Source organism: Neoarius graeffei, chromosome 19, assembly GCF_027579695.1.
Source record: "Neoarius graeffei isolate fNeoGra1 chromosome 19, fNeoGra1.pri, whole genome shotgun sequence".
Classification (NCBI taxonomy): Eukaryota; Metazoa; Chordata; class Actinopteri; order Siluriformes; family Ariidae; genus Neoarius; species Neoarius graeffei.
The window spans coordinates 34,260,151-34,282,906 of record NC_083587.1 but is presented as its reverse complement, the minus strand read 5'-3'; the positions used below and the strand labels follow the sequence as shown (position 1 = coordinate 34,282,906).

At 42.4% G+C, this 22,756-nt stretch overlaps 1 protein-coding gene across 1 annotated transcript in view; it reads left to right on the top strand.

Moving 5' to 3' along the window:
* The window catches only part of LOC132867605 (contactin-associated protein-like 2), a 386,791-nt gene that overhangs the window by 146,424 nt on the left and 217,611 nt on the right, over positions 1-22,756 (top strand). The window contains exons 12-13 of the mRNA XM_060900588.1: positions 4,518-4,637; positions 15,773-15,973. Coding sequence (XP_060756571.1) covers positions 4,518-4,637; positions 15,773-15,973 — 321 coding nt within the window. The remainder of the gene's footprint in view (positions 1-4,517; positions 4,638-15,772; positions 15,974-22,756) is intronic.

Here is a 22,756-nt window from a genome sequence, read left to right as displayed (position 1 = left end):
CAGCGCCTAATGACACTTGTTGAAATACCCTAGTTCCAAGGGGGGCGCCCTAATGCACAACAGCGCCTCCCTACATGCTTTGGTCGAAAAGTGCAATGACAGTCTGTTGTCAACCCCTCAATGCCCATCTCTATCCAGTCAAGTGGTTGCAGAGCTCTGTGGCAAAAAAAAAAAAAATCAAATATGAAGCGAAATTACCCCTCAGGGAGCCAGAAGAGAAAGAAGAAAAGGGAAGAGGAAGACAGAAAAAAACAAGACACTGGTAAGTGAGAATGTACACACTCATTAATACCAAGCGGGTCGACAAGCAAATTTGGTAGCTAGCTTACGTTAATGGTAGTTATCTTGTAGACAGTGTTTATAACAGTGATGTAAACGTTGTCATGCACAACAGGCTTACAAACTTGCAAGGACTGCCTAAAAATTCTAATATGTGCCACACAAATAGGTGAAAGACTGTCAACTTCTCCCAGATTAACTTATTGTGTTTATCAAAATGTCATAGTCAGAGTTAGTTTCAGCGAGCTGCATGGCTTTCATCAGAAGTAGCTAGTGTGTCGTGAGCATGAATGGAGTAGGACAGGGGATGGCTCACAAGAAAGCTCTTTTTTACATAAATAGGCTACGTTTGTGACCTTGGTCGGATATTAATGCAGTAATTCAGCTAAGAAACCCAGATAATGCATCCACCTGCCCATTTGACATGCTTGACTACATATACAGTGAGAAGCTACTAGACTTGTACAGCAATTTAAGCATTGCACTACGTTTACTTCTTACACTTCCTGTGTCAGCTGCCTCAAGTGAGAGGAGCTTTTCAGCTCTGAAGCTTATTAAGAACTATATGAGGTCCGCCATGGGCCAAGAGAGGCTCTCCGGACTGGCACTGATGTCAATTGAATGTGATGTCCGCAGGTCTTTGGACATGGAGGGTATTGTGGCTGCCTTTGCTGAAGCCAAAGCCCGCAAGCAGCAGTTTTAGACATTTTGCCCATGATTCTAGTTGTGTATTCTTAAATTTTTATGTGTTTTTCTATACCTTTTTCACTTTTCTGTGTGTGCTGGTTCTTATTAAGATTCTTATTCATGTTTGTAATTATTTAATCACCATTTGAAGTTATTTCTACTTGTGTATATACTGTAAATATTTAGTGTTGTGTTATTTGCACATTTTATATTACTTTGTCTTATTTTCATATTTGATTTATATATATATGTGTGTGTGTGTGTGTGTGTGTGTGTGTATTTTGTCTATTCTTGTGTTTAATTGGGTTTGATAATTATTTATAATAATGTAAAGAGTTCATTTATTAAGTAAAAATCGTAAGAATGATTACAATATGTGTGATGTTTATTTATTAAGTCTTCAGTGGGTAGGCAGCCATAAGGCCTTTCGTCGAGGGGGGGATAATTATGGGCCCCAGATCCCCCTTTGCGTAGGGCCCCCAAATAGCTTGAAATGGGCCTGGAGTCCACCATCAGGAGAACACTGAACAACAATGGTGTGCATGGCAGGGTTACAAGGAGAAAGCCACTGCTCTCCAAAAAGAACATTGCTGCTCGTCTGAAGTTTGCTAAAGATGATGTGGACGAGCCAGAAGGCTATTGGAAAAATGTTTTGTGGATGGATGAGACCAAAATATAACTTTGGTTTAAATGAGAAGTGTTATGTTTGGAGAAAGGAAAACACTGCATTCCAGCATAAGAACCTTATCCCATCTGTGAAACATGGTGGTGGTAGTATCATGGTTTGGGCCTGTTTTGCTGCATCTGGGCCAGGACGGCTTGCCATCATTGATGGAACAATGAATTCTGAATTATACCAGCCAATTCTAAAGGAAAATGCCAGGACATCTGTTCACGAACTGAATCTCAAGAGAAGGTGGGTCATGCAGCAAGACAATGACCCTAAGCACACAAGTCGTTCTACCAAAGAATGGTGAAAGAAGAATAGAGTTAATGTTTTGGAATGGCCAAGTCAAAGTCCTGACTTTAATCCAATCCAAATGTTGTGGAAGGACCTGAAGCAAGCAGTTCACGTGAGGAAACCCACCAACATCCCAGAGTTGAAGCTGTTCTGTACAGGGGAACGGGCTAAAATTCCTCCAAGCCGGTGTGCAGGACTGATCAACAGTTACCGGAAACGTTTAGTTGCAGTTATTGCTGCACAAGGGGGTCACACCAGACACTGAAAGCCACTTTTGCCACTCACAGATATGTAATATTTGATCATTTTCATCAATAAATAAATGACCAAGTATAATATTTTTGTCTCATTTGTTTGACTGGGTTCTCTTTATCTACTTTCAGGACTTGTGCGAAAATCTGATGATGTTTTTGGTCATATTTATGCAGAAATATAGAAAATTCTAAAGGGTTCACAAACTTTCAAGCACCACTGTATATGATAAAGTTCTTGAAACATGAGTCATAAACAAAGGTGTGTCACTTATGAAAGATTGTTTGACAGTTAAATTTTGTTCAAATGAGCTCACAAAGCTATATTCATAGCCAGAAGCTTATGTTTGCTTAAAGCTGATATGGCACAGACAAAGAAGTCTACAGGGATGCTTGAGATGAATTTTGTCTTTCAAACTTTTAAAATCTCACAAACATTTTTGATAGAATAGCCTTTATAATGTAGACTGGCACACACTTTGAAGATTGCTTTTTTTATTCTGTTGATTTCAAGACTACATGAAGGACAGATTCTTGACAGCACCACCTCCACTACAGATAATCACTCAACATATAACCTGAGCTTCTTTGTGATTGTTGAGTTCTGTGACTCTTACTGTCTAAAACATTCACAAAGGGGAATCTTTCCATAATGCATTAAGCAGCTCTACCTCTCAAATAAACTCTTCATTATTGCATAAATTGAAAGAGATGAAACTGTGCACTAAGATGACCTTAACCTGAAATGCATTGCAGATTCCTAGCTGCATTATGCTTACTTCCTATGATGAGGCATCTCGTATGTTACTGTAGCTGTATTGAAATGTCATGTTTCAGCACTGCCAAACATCATGATTTTGTTTCTGGTAATGAAACTATGGTGGTCCATAAGTGCAAAATGCATTACATATTATCAAAAACTATAATCAATTTCATCTATCCATTATCTGTAACCGCTTATCGCGGGCAAGCTGGAGCCCTTCCAGTTGACTATGGGTGAGAGGCGGGGTACACCCTGGACAAGTCGCCAGATCATCGCAGGGCTGACACATAGACACAGACAACCATTCACACTCACATTCACACCTACGGTCAATTTAGAGTCACCAGTTAACCTAACCTGCATGTCTTTGGACTGTGGGGGAAACCGGAGCACCCGGAGGAAACTCATGTAGACAATATGCAAACTCCACACAGAAAGGCCTCCGTCAGCCACTGGGCTCAAACCCAGAACCTTCTTGTGGTGAAGCAATAGTGCTAACCACTACACCACCATGCCACACACAAAAAGCATAATCAATCATAACCAAAATCAAAAATATTTCAGAAAATCAGAAATGCTTCAACATGAACTCAAAATGGAAAGTATAACTCCTTATAGAACACTGAATGAAAATTATTTAATGCAAATTTATTAAAGCATACAGTATAGTATCATCATAAGGGGCAATTCTGTCTTCTGACTAACATAGCTTCCTTTAAGTGGGTTTTGTGTATTCACATACTGATATTAACACTATGCAAATTTTACAGCATAACTAAAATATTATATTAATATCCTTCATCAAAAAAACATGTACAATAAAGGTACAAAAAAAAAAGCATCAACAAAAGCATCAGTAGGTTCATTAGGCTCATATTTCCTATTACCGTAAGCATCCTTCAGCTCAGGGTGGCACAGTGGTGTAGTGGTTAGCACTATCGGTTCTGGGTTTAAAGCCCAGTGGCTGACGAGGGCCTTTCTGTGTGGAGTTTGCATGTTCTCCCCGTGTCTGCGTGGGTTTCCTCTGGGTGCTCCGGTTTCCCCCACAGTCCAAAGACATGCAGGTTAGGCTAATTGGTGGCTCTAAATTGACCGTAGGTGTGAATGTGAGTGTGAATGGTTGTTTGTCTTTGTGTCAACCCTGTGATGACCTGGCGACTTGTCCAGGGTGTACCCCGCCTCTCACCCGTAGTCAGCTGGGATAGGCTCCAACTTGCCCGCGACCCTGAATAGGATAAGCGGTTACGGATAATAGATGGATGGATCCTTCAGCTCTCTGTTTTTTGCAGTGTCTCAGACAGACATGTGATGTAGCCAATCAGCAACAAGCACATGATGTTTAATAAGAATCTACTGTTTCAGATTTGACATAAAAATTGATGTGTTTCTGGTTTTGCTGTCACTTTTGCTGTTGTGATTTGGTTTGCTGTTTTAGCTTTGCAGTTGTGTTTTTGAATTTGCTGTTGCATGTTTTGGTTTTGTTAATGCATTTTGCTCTTACTGAGCACAATATGAAACACTACTGCTCATTCAGGTTTCAAACAGACCCGTCAGTCTTATTTTCTCTTCCCTTTAGCTGTCTATGAGCAGTCGTGTGAGGCTTATAAGCACCTGGGAAAAACTTCAGACGTCTACTGGATTGATCCTGATGGCAGTGGATCTCTAGGGCCATTCAGAGTCATATGCAACATGACGGGTAATTTATACACTATTAAGAACCAATTTGGTTATAAAACGGCAAAGGCATTTTTTTTTTTATTACAGTACCAGTCAAAAGTTTGGGCACACCTTCTAATTTTCTTTATTTTTTATTAATTAAAAGCAGGGCTTTGAACCAGAATTTTTTTCCTATTGGTTCGTTCCGAACAGAAACGGAATTTTAACGTTTCCGGTTTTGGGTTCCACCATTAAATAGACGTTCCCGAACCGGTTAGAACAAAAAAATTTCGTTCCCGGAACGGTTAATTACGTTCCCTGTCAGCTGTTTAACAAATGGCTATAAAATTATGTCTCTGTCTCATCCAGCTTAAGCCAAATGTAGGCTAATTCTATTACAACCTTCATTAAATAAGACAAGAAATAATTCAAAACAATTATTTCAAATGTTGGCGATTTGGATTCTCAGTATGTCTTCCCATCTACACAAACAGAAAAAGTGCCAAAAATGAAAGATAATTCGTTTAGTGTGTTACCAAAGGCTAGTCAGGCCCTATGCATTGATAGGCTAACAGAGGTTAACGTCATTTAATGTTCGCGAGCCTCTCATTAACGTGGACAAATATATTGATATCGTGTTTGAAATTGACGTTTTTGAATAACAATAGACTGCAATATTTACCTCTTATTTAAGATGTGGAGACGTGATAGTAGTCCACCCTCCCGCGCTCTCCATTCAGTCAGCAAACGTCACACAGGAAGTGAACCCCAGCGGGTCATAGAAACTTGCGCAGGAGAAGAATGACTTTTTTATTTGTAGGCTACGGAAACTTTGAGGAACGAAATAAAAACCGGTATTAACCGGTTACCATTATTTTTAATAAGCGTTTCTGTTCCGGAACATAAAAAATAATAAAGTTTCTGGTTTCGTTTCTGTTCCATGTGAAATAGAAAAAGTTCCCGGTTTTCGTTTTCGTTCCTTGAACCGGTTCAAAGCCCTGATTAAAAGACACTTCAAGTCTTAAAGTAATTATGGACTGTCGTTTCTTGACATAATATGGATGTGGCAGTTCCTATGTATGGGTGGAGCACAGAAGACGGCAGGCCAGAACTGAGTTCACCAAACTCTTTTTATTCAGCTTTTCAGCTTATTTAAACACTCTCACACACATGCACACACATCAGCCGTCTGGTTCGGGGAAGAGCTCCTCTGCTCTCGCTCTCCCTCCTTAAGTAGGGCGCGGTCACTGGGAAGACACACAAACACAGGTTAATTGCTCAATTGCTCTCAGGTGTAATGATTCTGCCACTTACCTTCCCTGACTCCGCCCTTCTGTCACAGACCGGCGCTTGACCACGCCCCTGCTGCCAAAATGGATTACTATGATTGTGGAATAGGGTTATTTACTGTATTATTATTGATATTTACTATTTACTGTTTGATCTCAAACACATTAAGAAGGCAAGAAATTGCAGTAATTAACTTTTGACGAGGCACAGTTGTTAATTAAAAAGCATTCCAGGTGACTACCTCATGAAGCTGGTTAAGATAATAACAACAGTGTGCAAAGCGTCATCAAGGTAAACGCTGGCTACTTTGAAGAAACTAAAATATGAAACATACTTTGTTTTTTTTTAAACACTTTATTTACCAAATAATTCCTTACATGTTATTTCACAGTTTTGATGTCTTCAGTATTGTTACATTACAGGTATTTAGCAGACGCTCCTATCCAGAGCAATGTACAACAAGCACACACACACACACACCCCTACCCAGCGTCTAGGGAGCAGTTGGGGGTTGGGGGCCTTGCTCAAAGGCACTTCAGCTATGCATTTTCCTGCTGGTCCTGGGAATTGAACTAGCAACCCTTTAGGCCCAAGGCTGCTTTTCTAACCTTTAGGCCATGGCATGTCCCATTGTTCTATAATGTAGAAAATAGTCAAAATATCGAGGGAAAAAAACTATGCATGAGTAAATGTGTCCAAAGTTTTGACTAGTCCTCTATATTTATAAAGATTACAGCAGTGCATATTAACTCAGTCAGTATCTGTGTTAGTATCTGATTGAGATGACCGAAATTAACAGGAGCATACGTTTGGTAAAGTTTTGGGGAAATACTTCCTATCAAAAAATTTTTAAATGAAGCAAATGATACGTGAATAAGATATTCTGACATTACCAAATTAATTTTTGGTAATTCTTTATTTGTTTACATAAATAAAGACTTTAAAACATATTCATGAGCAATACGTATATCTTTTTTTAAGTAATGTTGGGCAATATATAGAAAGCCTGTGTCAAAATTTATGAGGTAATACTACGTATGTGACTTTTCTTTGCACGAATGAGGGAAAAGCCATTCTGTCATTATGTGTAGACTGAAAAAAGATGATTACACTTTAAAAACGTCCCACCTTCACTTGATGAACATTTAATTCCATGGTCCTGTCAGTCGATCGGAATGATTGCCCCTCCCCAAAAATTTTCATGGGATTCCTCCTTTTCCAAAGATTCAAAAATGAACTTGAGCATGGCAGAGAAAGTCTGTGAGCTTCGAAGGCACGGATGCTCGACTCTGATCAGGTAATCCACCCATCTGCGTGCTCGTCCAGTAATAAACGTTAGGATGAAGCTTACCCAGATGGGTTCTGATGGCTTGGGCTCTTGGAGGTCCTCATAGAAGAAGTCACGCTGAAGATTGAATCCCATAGGGTGATATATTCCGTAGTTGGGTGCCAGAAGCATTTCAATATTGCGTACTGAAATGTTTCTGCTATATCCATAGTAAGGTGAAGTATTCTGTCAGGTACGTGAGGGAGGCGGATGTAAATGCAGAAGTTTCAGTTTAATGATGAGTGCAGTTATATACAAGGTGCAAAACTATACTGATATATACACATAGGCAAACAGTCCAAATCGGCAGCCTAGATCAGAAACGTGAAAATAGGCAAAAAGGTCGGGCGACATGCAAACAGGATATCAGAGGCAGAACGAGAACAGGAAACAGGCACAAGAATCGAAAAACAGGAAATCAAGAACATGGATAGAAAGGCTCAGTAATGTGTACTTGCGTATCGTAATACTTCGCCACAGATGTGCATCAGCACAGTCCTTAAGTAGATGCGCACATAGACTACGTTCAGACTGCACCCTGAAACGACCCATATCCGATTTTTTTGCCCATATGCGACCTGTATCCGATTTGTTATTGACAATCTGAACGACACAGATCCGATTTTTTGACATGCGACCCAGGCCGCTTGGATATGTGGTCCTAAATCTGATGCATATCCGATATTTTCACATGCGACTGCAGTCTGACCGGACAGGTCGCATTCATGCGACCTACACGTCATCAACAAGAGACAAACATCACTATTCTGCGCTGGCTAATCCCGCCTCTTTGGTGGAAAACAACAACATTTGTACAGTTTTCAGAATTTAAATAGACTTTTATAGAATTGATCAAGCTAATGGTGGATTTGGTAGGGACCTGGATGTTAAATCATCCTGTATTACAAGATTATAAGATTGTTCTGGAAATTTCCAGTAATTTGACACCTTCGGTCTCATTAGTCTGCTGCCCACATTAATCAGATTATTGTGTGAGTTCCGCCGCTGCCACAAAAAACACATCACCAGGTCTTGCCTCATCTCCATGCTTTACTTGCAAACTTGAAGAGTGCGCCTTTTTTTTGTTTACGTATTACGTAGATGTGCTTATTACGTGTCAATTTGCGCATGCGGGACACTTTTGGGTCGTTTTCCGTTCATATTGGAGATCGCATACAAGTCTCATATAATTGGCAATGTGAACGGCCTAACAAAAAAGTCGGATTTCACAACAAATCGGATATGGGTCGTTTCAGGTTGCAGTCTGAACGTAGTGATAGTTCCTTAATTGAGTTCAGGTGCGCCTTGTTTGTGGCATGCGTGCTGGAGTCCACTTGGCGCACGCGCAGCTGGAGGCGCTGACACAGGACTGACACAGAAGTAGATAAATACATTTCCCAAAAGGTCAGATCTGATGGATACTTCATAAAAGGGTTATCAGTAATGATCATTTCCAAAATTACACACACACACACACACACACACACCATTCTTATTAACAGTTAAACCGCAATGGTCATTTAGGGTCTTCTCTTTTCTCTTTCATAAGAAAAGCAATATACATCGGTGAAACAAGTCTGTTCTCTCACTGGTTTTGTCATAAACATGATATATAAGAGCACATCAGATGCAATTTTTGCTTTAAGAATGTTAATGGAGAAGTACAGAGAAGGCCAGAGAAAGCTACATTGTGTGTTTGTAGACCTGGAGAAGGCATACGATAGAGTGCCGAGAGATGAGTTATGGTATTGTATGAGAAAATGTGGAGTGAATGAGAAGTACGGTATATTAGAGTGGTGCAAGACATGTATGAGAACAGTGAAACAGCAGTGAGGTGTGCAGTTGGAACAACTGAATAGTTCAAGGTGAAGGTGGGACTCCATCAAGGATCTGCTTTGAGTCCTTTCTTGTTTGCCATAGTGATGGATAGCTTGACGGACGAAGTGAGGCAAGGGTGGCCATGGAACATGATGTTTGCAGATGATATTGTGATATGTGGTGAAAGTAGAAAGGAGGTTGAGCTGGGTTTGGAGAGATGGAGGTATGCATTGGAACGAAGAGGAATGAAGGTGAGCCATAGCAAAACAGAATACATGGGGATGAAAGTGTAGTGAAGATGCAAGGAGTAGACGTAAAGAAAGTTGGTGAATTCAAGTACCTGGGGTCAACTGTGCAGGAAAATGGGGGCTGCGATAGTGAGGTGAGAAAGAGAGTGCAGGCAGGGTGGAGCAGTTGGAGAAGGATTTCTGGAGTTATTTGTGATCGGAAAGTTCCAGCAAAAGTGAAAGGTAAGATGTATAAGACAGTAGTGAGACCAGCTGTGATGTATGGATTGGAGACCGTACCCTTAACGAAGAGACAGGAGGCAAAGTTGGAGGTGGCGGAGTTGAGGATGTTAAGGTTTGCGATGGGAGGTTGGACAGGATAAGGAACGAGCACATCAGAGGGACAGCACATGTGGAGAGCTTGGGAATTAAGCTAAGAGAGATGAGACTGAGATGGTCTGGGCACATCCTGAGAAGAGATGCAGAGCATGTTGGAAGGAGAATGTTGAGGATGGATCTGCCAGGCACACGAAAACGAGGAAGGCCAAAGAGGAGATACATGGATGTGGTGAGGGAGGACATGAAAGTGGCAGGTGTGGTAGAGAAGGATGTGGAAGACAGGGAGCAATGGAGACGAAAGATCCGCTGTGGTGACCCCTAATCAGGAGCAGCCAGAAGAAGAAGAAGATTGTATATAATGCCTTCATAGAGTATATATTAATATATTCATACCTATATTCATATCAATGCATATGAATGCAGGAATGTGTATGAGGGCCAAACATACTGCATTTTCTAAAAATCTAAAATAAATGGATTTAAATACATAAATAAATAGGGGCGGCACGGTGGTGTAGTGGTTAGCGCCGTTGCCTCACAGCAAGAAGGTCCTGGGTTCGAGCCCCGGGGCCGGCGAGGGCCTTTCTGTGTGGAGTTTGCATGTTCTCCCCGTGTCCGCGTGGGTTTCCTCCGGTTTCCCCCACAGTCCAAAGACATGCAGGTTAGGTTAACTGGTGACTCTAAATTGACCGTAAATGTGAGTGTGAATGGTTGTCTGTGTCTATGTGTCAGCCCTGTGATGACCTGGCGACTTGTCCAGGGTGTACCCCGCCTTTCGCCCGTAGTCAGCTCGGATAGGCTCCAGCTTGCCTGCGACCCTGTAGAAGGATAAAGCGGCTAGAGATAATGAGATGAGACATAAATAAATAAATAAATAAATATTATAACAAAGTTTCATAATTGATGGTAGTAGTGGAATTTTGTACCCTGCTGTGTATACATTCACAAGTTTGACTGCTTTGCATATTCCTGCTCTTTTGATATTTGGTTAATCCACTTCTTTAAAGAAACTGATTTTTATTTTGCATTAAATGAAAATTCTGAACAGCATAGAGACTTGTTGGCAGTCTGGTTAGATAAAGAAGAAAAAAAGAAACCTTAATTTGTCACATGCACACTTCAAACACAGTGAGATTCATCCTCTGTATTTAACCCATCTGAAGCAGTGAACACACACGCACACACACACACAGAACAGTGGGCAGCCATACTACAGCACCCAGGGAGGAATTAGGGGTTAGGTACCTTGCTTCAGGGCACTTCAGCCCAAGGCCGCCCCATGTTAACCTAACTGCATGTCTTTGAACTGTGGGGGAAACCGGAGCACCCTGAGGAAACCCACACAGACACGGGGAGAACATGCAAACTCCGCACAGAAAGGCCCTCACCGGCCTCAAACCCAGAACCTTCTTGCTGTGAGGCGACAGTGCTAACCACTACACCGCTGTGCCGCCCGAAAATAAATCACGTTCTTTACTCAGGGTGGCGGACAACAGAAAACAACAAATTTGCCTATTCATAAGCAAACTCATGGTGAGATAAAAAGAAAAGCACAGACCCTTAACAGGCCATGCATTTACCTTTAATATTAGTCTCCAAGCCAACCTGGAACTGTATAGAGCAGAGATCTTGGACTCTGTTTTTAAACATCCTGGTGATCTAAACAAACATCATCCAATAAATTCAGTAATGTAGCCATATGGAATGTGTGAGACGTCGGCACATAAAACACTGTCAGTTTAGGTAGCGTGTGGCGTCCTCAAACAACATGACCTGCAAATCCCTGCAGTGAGCATCGCAGACACTGATTAAATCAAACTGGGGTGGGTTTCCCAAAAGCCTCTTAAGGCCAAGAGAGTTTTTAATTACCTATTGAGATCCATCGTCAAGCTAACGTGGTTTTCCCGAACAACATCGTAGCCCAAGCAGTCCTTTAGTTTGCTCGAAATTTATGAGAGACCCGGACCACTCGCTCACAGCCGAACACACAGACTGCGCATGCGCCTCCGAGGGACTCTCACAGTCAACGGGGGAAACTGGTGTTGAATCTGTTGATGGTGTTAAATTATTTTTCTTGGACATTGCAAGTACATCGAGTTAATTATTACATAAATATACACAAAACATTATGAATATATTTCAGCATGTTATAGAATTAAAGAAAGAAAGAAAAAAAAGAAAGCACAACTTTATTTATCACACACTTGTGAAATTTCCTCTCTGCATTTAACCCATCTGAAGCAGTGAACACACACATGCACACACGTGTGAGCAATGAGCACACACACATACCCAGAGCAGTGGGCAGCCGTGCTAACAGCGCCCGGGGAGCAGTTGGGAGTTAGGTGCCTCGCTCAAGGGCACCTCAGCTCAAGGCTGTCCCAGCTTAACCTAACCGCAGTTCTTTTGGACTGTGGGGGAAACCAGAGGAAACCCACGCAGACACGGGGACAACATGCAAACTCCACACAGAAAGGCCCCCGCCGGCCGCTGGGTTCGAACTCAGAACCTTCTTGTTGTGAGGCGACAGTGCTAACCACTACACCACCGTGCCACCCTCCATATTATGTATGGATATCGTAATATCACATTGATGTCAGCACATTTTGTAAATTTAACTCCATTAGGCGAGTGATATGTCTCATTTATGACACTAAATGAGATAGTTCTGCACCTCTAACAATGTGTGTGTGTGTGTGTGTGTGTGTGTGTGAGAGAGAGAGAGAGAGAGGTTTTGATCTGTGTGTAGTATGTACCTAGGTCAATTCAACCTTCTTGGGTACACACTACACACAGATTAAATCTTTCTCTCTCTGTGTGCGTGCACTTTTTGTTGATAACAGTTAAAATAATCCTGACTGCATGATTAGGGGATAACAGTGAAATAAGCAGGCACAGGGAGCTCGTCTCGTCTCGTCTTCTTCCGCTTTATCCGGGACCGGGTCGCGGAGGCAGCAGTCTAAAGGCCCGGTCCCACTGGCCGATGGACACAAAACGTATGCAAAAAGGACACAGCAGACGAGCAAAATTTCGGGGGTGGCTCTATCCGTTTTCATCCGCTCCAGAAATGGACAAAATTGGCGAAAATTTGCGAAAACAGAACGGAAAAGAACGGTCGTGGGTAGTATATGCCGGGGATGTTAAACACATGTTCATAGGAAGCCTAGCGGATGAAAGCGGATGGAAGTGGATGACAGCTCCGAAGGGGTTACCGGTGATAACTGAGAAGCGGATGCATAGCAGAAAGAGCGGATGCATAGCGGATGAAGGGGATGCATCACGTACGCCTAACGGAAACAAAGGGGATGTTGCGCGGATGTATATCGGATGCAGACCGATTGTCCGCTAGGTGTCCTTCTACATACTCTAGACATACTCCAGACATCCTAAATATACGAGATACATCCCAGATATAAACGCTTTGTCCGTTTTGAATACTTTATATACGAGATGCATACGCTTACATCCTTTCTATTTCCGTGCTACTAACGATGAATAGACGTTTCATGTACCTTATCTTTCCTCCCTCTTTCCGTTTTCAGCTGCAGCGGATGTGAGTTGCGAGGATGCCCAGAGGATGCAGAGAGGATACAGCAGACGTTTAACGGATGATAACGGACACAGAACGTTTGTTGCTCGTATATGTCGCGGATTTACATCGTACACGGCGGAAAGTTCATCCGTTCTAAAAGTTTTGTGCAGCTCAAAACTTTTTGCGCGGATGAAATCACAGTGGACGGATGCTCGATGGATAGAGCGTATGAAGCACGTATGCAATGAGTACACAACGGATGCATAGCGTTTTCCAACGGATGGCAAAGATTTTTTTACGTTTTACATCCTCTTTGCATCCGTAAGTGCAGTGGGACCGGGCCTTAAGCAGGGAAGCCCAAACTTCCCTTTCCCCAGACACCTCGGCCAGCTCCTCGGGAAGAACACCGAGGCGTTCCCAGGCCAGCCGAGAGACATAGTCCCTCCAGCGTGTCCTGGGTCTTCCCCGGGGCCTCCTCCCGGGGGGACATGCCTGGAACACCTCCCCAGGGAGGCGTCCAGGAGGCATCCGAAAAAGATGCCCGAGCCACCTCAGCTGATTCCTCTCGATGTGGAGCAGCAGCGGCTCTACTCCGAGCTCCTCCCGAGTGACTGTGCTTCTCACCCTATCTCTAAGGGAGCACCCAGCCACCCTGCGAAGGAAACTCATTTCGGCCGCTTGTATCCGCACAGGGAGCACATTTACCTAATTATTTAGCTTATTATTTGCTCATTCTTTTGTATGAACGTTTGTTCATTTCATTAAAAACATGCTTGGAATAAAAAAAATTGCCAAAAACGTAAAATATTTTCATTAATTAATTATCACATTCAGGCCCGCCGACAGGGGGGGACAAATGGGTATGTTGTCCCGGGCCCAGGAATGGGGAGGGCCCAGAACTGGGCTCTCATGAAGTTGCGATTAAATTATTTTATTTCATTTCAAAATGTGTTGATTTGGGGGAGAAATGTGCTATATTTGCATTCAATAAATTATTTCTAGATCTTTTGCCTTTATTGTCTTTGAAAAAGGCGTCAAGAACCCCCTACCACCCCTAATGCAAAAATGGTTTGGTCTGACTCTTTGATTAAGGAGAAAAAAACGACATCGTTCGATCATAGCGCTTCGACAATCAGCGTGCGTGCCATTTGCCAACATGCACAAGTCAGGAGCACAGAAAAGAAAAGAGAAAAAGAGAGGAAGAAACCAAGAGACTCAGGGGCTCACTGCATAAATATTTTAAAAAAGATTGGGATGATGCAGCAGGTACTAGCAAAGGCAGTGGGGCAGCTGAGCCAGGTAAGACACAGCCAACTTTTTCCAGCCCCGTAAAGTAACCCCAACCAAGGCACGCGCGGCACGCAATTCATGTTACAAACGAGGGGAGAGCAAGTCACACTGAACACCATATCAAACGCACAGGGCATTGAATCATTTCGAGAAACCCGCCGTTTCTCGAGCGGTGTGTTCTTCTCTGCTTTTCACACTGGACAGTACGCACGCACAGTATACTATGTTCGCCCCCAGCCCTGCCCGAAATCCCCCGTCCATCGCTGCTCCTTCAAGAGCACCCCAATCGCGTGATTATAGTAGACTATCCACGAGTTTAGGAATACCTTTTTGAATACCTGTCATTTAAGGGTTGGAGTGAGTAGAGACTGGGATAAGAGAGGTGTGTGTGTGTGTGTGTGGGTTGGCCCGTGGGAGGGGGGGAGGGGTTGTTGGGGGGGGCCCATTCAGAGCATTTTGTCCCGGGCCCAGCCAAAGCTGTCAGCGGCCCTGATCACATTATATATGTAATGCTTCCAGATGATACTATATATTATCTTATTTTAAACACCTTTTTATATTTCATTAGATTTTGGTTAAAAAAACGAACGCCATGTGACCTTTATCAACTGGATTTAGCAACTACTAATGCCTATATCGGGGACGCACACTACAAAGACGCTCTTCGTCCTGTTGCTCTTTAGACTCCTTCTTACGAGTGAGTTTTTGGAAAACCTCGTACAGAGACCACGTTCATTGCTTAAGAGAGTCGCTCAACTCTCTCTTTAGCTCTAAAGGGCAACATTATCAGGAAACCGACCCCTGACTGGCAAATTCAAGCAGATGCAAAGCTCAGTGAATTTGTTTCCAGAAAGAGATCAGTAAAGTATGCAGGAGGATTTTTAGGTCAAAATTAACAAAACATTAGAACTAAGCATAGCAACCTAGAATATATTCATGGATTATAAAGTGACCCTTATTCCCTTATGACACCCTGCTGTCCTAATATAATTATATCACTTTTCTTTCTCATACTTCCTGTTTGAAGTCTTTAATTCACTTTCATAGTATCCAGGCACTAGTAAATACAAATAGTCAAAGGAAATCACAATTCGTATTATAGTTTGAAGGCTGAAGAAGACAAAAAAAAGATCACAAAACAAAACCTTGGAATATTTTAAAGTAAAAGTATGTGTTAATTAAAATAATTTACATTTATTTTTAGACCTTAAATATAAAACACAAGGAGTTCAAGTACTACAACAGTAATCAATACACAGAGTTAGCCGGCAATATAAGAATACAACAGGAAATGTTGTGTAAATTACTTCAACACCGTATGAACGATTTATTTATTTTGAAATTAATTACAGAGGACAAGGTGTGGACGATGGTGGTGAACAGCCTGCCAGCTCAGACAAGCGTATCAGGTTCAAGCAGGGAGAGACGCACAGTGCTGCATCTAAACTACAGTGCCACCATGGAGCAGATCAGCGCCATCACAGATGCTGCAGAGCACTGCGAGCAACACATTGCCTACATCTGCCGCTCATCACGTCTGCTCAACACACCCGGTATGAAATTTGGGCATGTGTGAGTGGGTGCTTCAATTTGTGCATGATAACCAGGTAAATGGTATGCTGTGTGTGTGTGTGTGTGAAGCTCTATGCACTTGGGTGGAAAAAGAGGTTTTAGCTTTCTTTACTTATGTTGTCTGTCTGTGCCTTATCACTGCATACATGTCAGAGTTTGTACATGCCAGCTTGGATAAAGTTATGAATGGGGATATAGTGAGGGCTGGAGATGGGGTGTAAGGCAACACTTGCCTTTTTTTAATTTTAGAACTTCATTATAGCAAAAACAAATCAGAAGCACATTGGTAACACACACAGTAAATGCATCACACAGAGCCCTGCGAGCAACTTGTAAATTCCCATGTTAATTTGCATGGCCTTTCTCCATGTCATATATTTCATCGCTGACTACCTGCATTAAAATTAGACAGCCTTTCGATTTCATAAAACCGGTGAAATTTAGCTCCCTCTAAAATTCGGTTGTTGTGATATACAGGCCATCCTGTGGCTGGGAAGTTATTTAATTTGAGGAGATTCCCTAACAAATAATGTGCATGAAATCACTCGCTTTGCACAGTCAAGCAGACAGAGGAAGTCCGTGTGTGCATGCGCAGGTTTACCTTTCGGCATCGTCGTCGTCTTCTTTTGGGTTTTACGGCAGCTGGCATGCAGTGTTGCATTACTGCTGTCTACAGGTTTACCTTGATGTAACCGTCAGTGCACGGTCATTTTGTCACTAAACGAACACCTGAGCACACCGAGGTGCTCGCTGACCGCCGATATTTATTAGTTTGGTCCTGCGTTTCCTTTCCTTTGCAACATAACGTCTTTTATTCTTGCTTTCCGTTACTGTAGTCCAGGGGTCGGCAACCTTTGAGACATCGAGTGTCAATTTTAAATTTTCTAGTTAATGAGTGTGCCACTATCAACAATAATGGTAAAATGACACAAACTACAGGACAATTTCCAACAAATTTGGAATTTTATTATACATAGGCATGCATATGAGTATTCCTTACAGATAAATAGATTGTTGTGCTCAGACACAATTTCACAGTTTGCTTGTAGGCCTATAATCTGCTCCAAAATCAAGGTAAAAAAAAAAAAAACAGTTAACAGCAAAAAATACATCTACCAAAGACTATAATAACCAGATGATTGTCATCTCATCTCATCTCATTATCTCTAGCCGCTTTATCCTGTTCTACAGGGTCGCAGGCAAGCTGGAGCCTATCCCAGCTGACTACGGGCGAAAGGCGGGGTACACCCTGGACAAGTCACCAGGTCATCACAGGGCTGACACATAGACACAGACAACCATTCACACTCACATTCACACCTACGGTCAATTTAGAGTCACCAGTTAACCTAACCTGCATGTCTTTGGACTGTGGGGGAAACCGGAGCACCCGGAGGAAACCCACGCGGACACGGAGAGAACATGCAAACTCCGCACAGAAAGTCCCTCGCCGGCCATGGGGCTCGAACCCAGGACATTCTTGCTGTGAGGCGACAGTGCTAACCACTACACCACCGTGCCGCCCCCAGATGATTGTATAACCCAAAATAGAACTGATAGTTGGATTTGTATTTTGTATTTTTTTTTTCTCTGAATGTTTCAACTTCTCTGTCTCTGTTTTCTCCTCTGTGATGCTGAGGAGGACCCTCATGCACCCGTGTGTGTGTGTGTGTCTGTCTGTGTGTGTGTGTGTGTGTGTGTGTGTGTCATTATACATAGAATCTTACTGTATTAATCTTCTTATAAAATTCTTCTTCTTATAAACACATCTTATAAACATCTTATGAATCAACAATTAAAGAAACCTCTCATAAATCATTTTAACAAAGGCCAGTGACGCATAAAAATGCATCACAAACGAAACGGCCACAACATTTTATATAAGCAAACAGCAACGTATTTAACTAATCAGTGTGGGCTGAGGCTAAAATGAATCATAGGCTATGCCTCAATTAATATATCTTGCCTACCAGTCAGTGTGATCCCTGTCCTTGCTTTTCTTGGCTGAGCTTTTTTATCTGGGGTTCGTAGTTTGTCACTTTTAATTGTAAACATGCCTCAGAATGGTCCATCGTCAAACGGCTGCGGGTGGGACTGAGCACGCTTTTCATGTGCGAAAATACCTGCTCACACAGGTATGTTGAGCCGAACACTGACGAGGGCCAATGCAATGTTCTTGAGACAGCTGAACTTCTCTGGTGCAGACGTCCAGCATGCGAGGATGCAGGGTCTTTATATGTTTTCTCATGGTTTGTCTCGAAATGCCGCTTATCGCTGGAAGTTCGGCACACAACGTTTTCACAGCACAAGGTACATACAGCACGATCTTTGACGAAAACAAAACCATATTCTTCCGTCCAGGAGGGCTGAAATGCCCTAGCTTTAGTTTTTTTAGCCGGAGGCTCTGTCATCTCTGCACTTGTAACGCTATCAGGTAACTTTGATTTTGATGCACGCTAGGCTAATTTTACACATGGGTCTCTGGGAAAGTGGGCGGGAGCTGGGTGGAGAGCGCTGTGGAGCGAATGCGGTTGGAAGATTGTGCTGTCACTCAGAGATTTATTTTTTTTGCTGATGCTGGTCCAGTGTTGTGCGTGCCAGTGATTATGCCGCCGCGTGCCAGCAGTGGCACGCGTGCCATAGGTTGCCGACCCCTGCTGTAGTCGGTCTTTCACATTTCATTCACGTCCTCCATTTTCCTCTCCTGTTTCAAATTTGTATCCAATAATGCCTTGCGTGAACAGGGAAAGCCCACCACGTGATGCATGATGTAGTATCTTATATTTCATCACTGCGAAGCAAGAAATAATAGTGGAGAATTTAGGGCCACGTGGTCCTACATTCATTAATTGTTCTGTTTAAAAAAACGTAATAAAATTGGAAGCCTGTGATTCGAATTCAGTAGCTTTCGGTCCACTAAACAAAAATAATTGGGTGTCGGGAAAATTATTTTTATGACCGAAACCTGAAAAATCTGAAAGTCTGTCTACCTTTAAAGTAAAAACAACTCCTACAAAAAAAGAAGAAAAACAAAACAATGTTTTTATCCTGATGCAAACCTATACTTTGAACGGATGAGACACATCGATGGTTTGAACTTGAAGCAGGTACAATAATGTAACAGTTCTAACGAAGGGGTGGAGCACAGAGGACGGCAGGACAGAGATGAGGTTGGTTAATATGGCGTTTATTGCTACACTTTTCAGTGAACAACTTCCCACTCAGACACACACAACCGGCGTCTGGTCTGGAGATGAGCTCCCTCCGCTCTCACTCTCCCTCCTCATATAGGGCGCGGTCACTGGGAAGACACACAAACACAGGTTAATTGCTCTCAGGTGAAGTGATTCTGCCACTTACCTTCCCTGACTCCGCCCTCCTGTCACAGACCGGCACTTGACCACGCCCCCGCTGCCACAAATAAATATACACTTTTCTGTCGATACATCTTTTAATCATCAACCTTTTAAAAGAGGTTTTGTTGCCACTTCACGAATCACACCAGACAGTGAAGAAAAAAAAATAGAGAATGTGCTGCAGAATCCAAGCTGGTTTATGGTTAGAAAACTAAAGTTTTTGAACTACAATCAGGTTTTTCATACAATGCTTGGAGAGTGCTTGGCTCAGTCTGATGAAATACTTGGTCTGTGGAGCTTTCTGAAATTATTATTATTAAACTCTTGTTTATGATTTTAAAATCCTCACATGGCCTTGCTCAGTCTTTCACTGCAAATTTTCTCCATTTTAACACTTATACACACACTCAGCTCTACCCTGGTTCACCCTACAAGTCCATTCTGTCAAGCTATTTAAGTCAAGTCAAGTTTATTTGTATAGCGCTTTTAACAATAAACATTGTCGCAAAGCAGCTTTACAGAATTTGAACGACTTAAAACATGAGCTAATTTTGTCCCTAATCTATCCCCAATGAGCAAGCCTGTGGCGACGGTGGCAAGGAAAAACTCCCTCAGACGACATGAGGAAGAAACCTCGAGAGGAACCAGACTCAAAAGGGAACCCATCCTCATTTGGGCAACAACAGACAACATGACTATAACATTAACAGTTTTAACATGAAGACAGTTTCGTTGATGTTATAACTCTTCATTGATGGAAACTTGAGTGCAAAACTGTTCATGACAACTGCAGTCCTAAAGTTAGCAAGTCAACTGTAGTCCTCAGCCATAAAAGCATTACTGTAAGAATCCAGAGCATCCTCCAGGTATAACCCTCAACTGTCCTCATGGGGCCGTCCTTCACAGGAGCGATGCGATAAAACTCTGACCAGACACAGGTCACCAGGATGGATCAAGCAGGTCCGAGGGGCAGAAGAGGCCAGCATCTCAATCCCAGGACCAACATGTAACTCAGAGGGACAGATTGGGGGGGGGGGGGACACAGGTTGTTAGGTATGCCCTAAAAATGACAAGTATTAAATCTGTGTGGTAGGCTCACAGAGATGAGAGTCTTGACATCAGGCATAATACACAACAATGGCATGTTAATATGGTTAAAAAACATCATGACCTGCTCTGGCTGGATGCTTGATTGGGTGATGGGAGCACACTCCTCAGCAATGATGAGATGCAGATGGGACCCTTAGGGCTGGCCAAGACAATTCAGTTACATTTCACCGGGTCTGGGACATGTGACAGAATGTCTGACGGCCGATTCCCTACAGGCTACGATAGCCAGTCGAGGTCTCCACCCTCTCCACCAAAAGATTTCCTGTTGACTCCATGTAACTCAGAGGGACAGATTTGGGAGGGATGGAAAGAAAACGCAGGTTGTTAGGTATGCCCAATGTCACCTGAATAAGTAGGAACAGTATACATATTGAACTGAGTACAAGCAGGGACTCCGGCAACTAACTATGACAGTATAACTAAAAGGGGAGAGCCAGAAGGTAACACAGGCATGAGGGAGCCCCAGGACATAAAGCAGCAGCCACTACACCGTCAACAAACTTGAGTGAGCAAGCAAGTGGGGACTGACAGCATCCATACATCCCAGTTTACCAAAATACTCTATGTCTGAGGACCCTCCAGATCTACACCTTTACCTCATAAACACCATTAACAAAAGGCTTGACTAAACAGATATGTTTTCAGCCTAGACTTAAATGCTGAGACTGTGTCTGATTCCCGAACATTACTTGGAAGGCTGTTCCATAACTGTGGGGCTTTGTAAGAAAAGGCTCTGCCCCCTGATGTAGCCTTCACTATACGAGGTACCAGCAGATAGCCTGCACTTTTTGATCTAAGTAGGCGTGGTGGGTCATAGAGGAGTAGAAGTTCGTTCAGGTACTGTGGTGCAAGACCATTTAGTGCTTTAAAGGTCAATAGTAGTATTTTATAATTAATACGAAATTTGATTGGGAGCCAATGCAGTGTGGATAAGACAGGCGTGATGTGGTCATATTTTCTAGTTCTAGTAAGGACTCTTGCTGCTGCATTTTGAACTAACTGGAGCTTGTTTATGCACTTATTGGCACATCCAGACAGTAAGGCATTACAATAATCCAACCTGGAGGTAACGAAGGCATGAACTAGTTTTTCCGCGTGATGTAGTGACATTACATTTCTTATCTTAGCAATATTTCTGAGATGAAAGAAAGCTATCCAGGTAATGTTATCAATGTGAGTTTCGAATGAAAGACTGGGGTCAATAATCACTCCGAGGTCTTTTACTGCTGCACGTGAAGAAACAGAAAGGCCATCCAGAGTTACTGTGTAATCAGAAAACTTACTTCTAGCTGTATGTGGTCCTAGTACAAGTACTTCAGTCTTGTCAGAGTTAAGCAGAAGGATGTAAGTGCCAGAAGAGTTTTATTGAAAACACGTTAGGAAACAGATCCAAAATGGAGACAAAGGCTGAATCGAAAAATATTTACTCATTCAAAGCTCAGCATAATCAATAATATAGATATTTAGGTACTGCCTATAAGCGAAGCTCCTGATGAGGGTATGAGTAAAATATTTGCACAAAATCAACCTGAATAGAATAATAGTATTATAGAATATGAACCATTGAATTGTGTCGTGTTATGTATTTCGCGTCAATAAGTGACTGCATTGTCTTGTGACACTGATAACTATAATGAGATATACATCATGTTAGGACTTGGACTGTTTTGGCCTCTAGAGGCCGCTGTTATTTCCTTTTCGTGTCTTGTTTATTTTGGCCTCTAGAGGCTGCCACTGTTCCTGTGTTTTGTGTTTTTGTTAATTGCCTGTTAGTCCTAATTATCTTCACCTGTGTCCTTAATTAGTTTGTGTATTTATACCCCTGAGTTCAGTCCTCTTGTCACGGAGTCTTTGTGCTGTTATGTTTATCTCCAGTTTCCTTTGTACTGTGTTTTGTGGATCTTCTGAGCTTTTGCATTTTTGCCTTTTTCTTTTTGAATTATACTCTTTGTTTTTTTTTTGTTTGTTTTGCCCTGGATTGTATATAGTGTACATAGTATAAATAAACCTTTTGTTACTTTTTCTACTTCTGCCTCACGCCTCTGCATTTGAGTCATTCCCCTGGTGGCCTAGTGGGGGTTTGCTGGATCATCACACCAACGAACCAGGTTCGAATCCCAGCAAAACCCTAACACATCACAGTTATGAATACAAATTTATTCCTTTCTTTGACACCGCATGCCATGTGCCAGATATAACAGCATGGCATTTATTATGGTGTGACTCTGCTGGGTGCCTGGTGGACAGCAGTGACTCAGCACTTTGACTTTACAGGGTTACTATAGAGTTACAATCCAA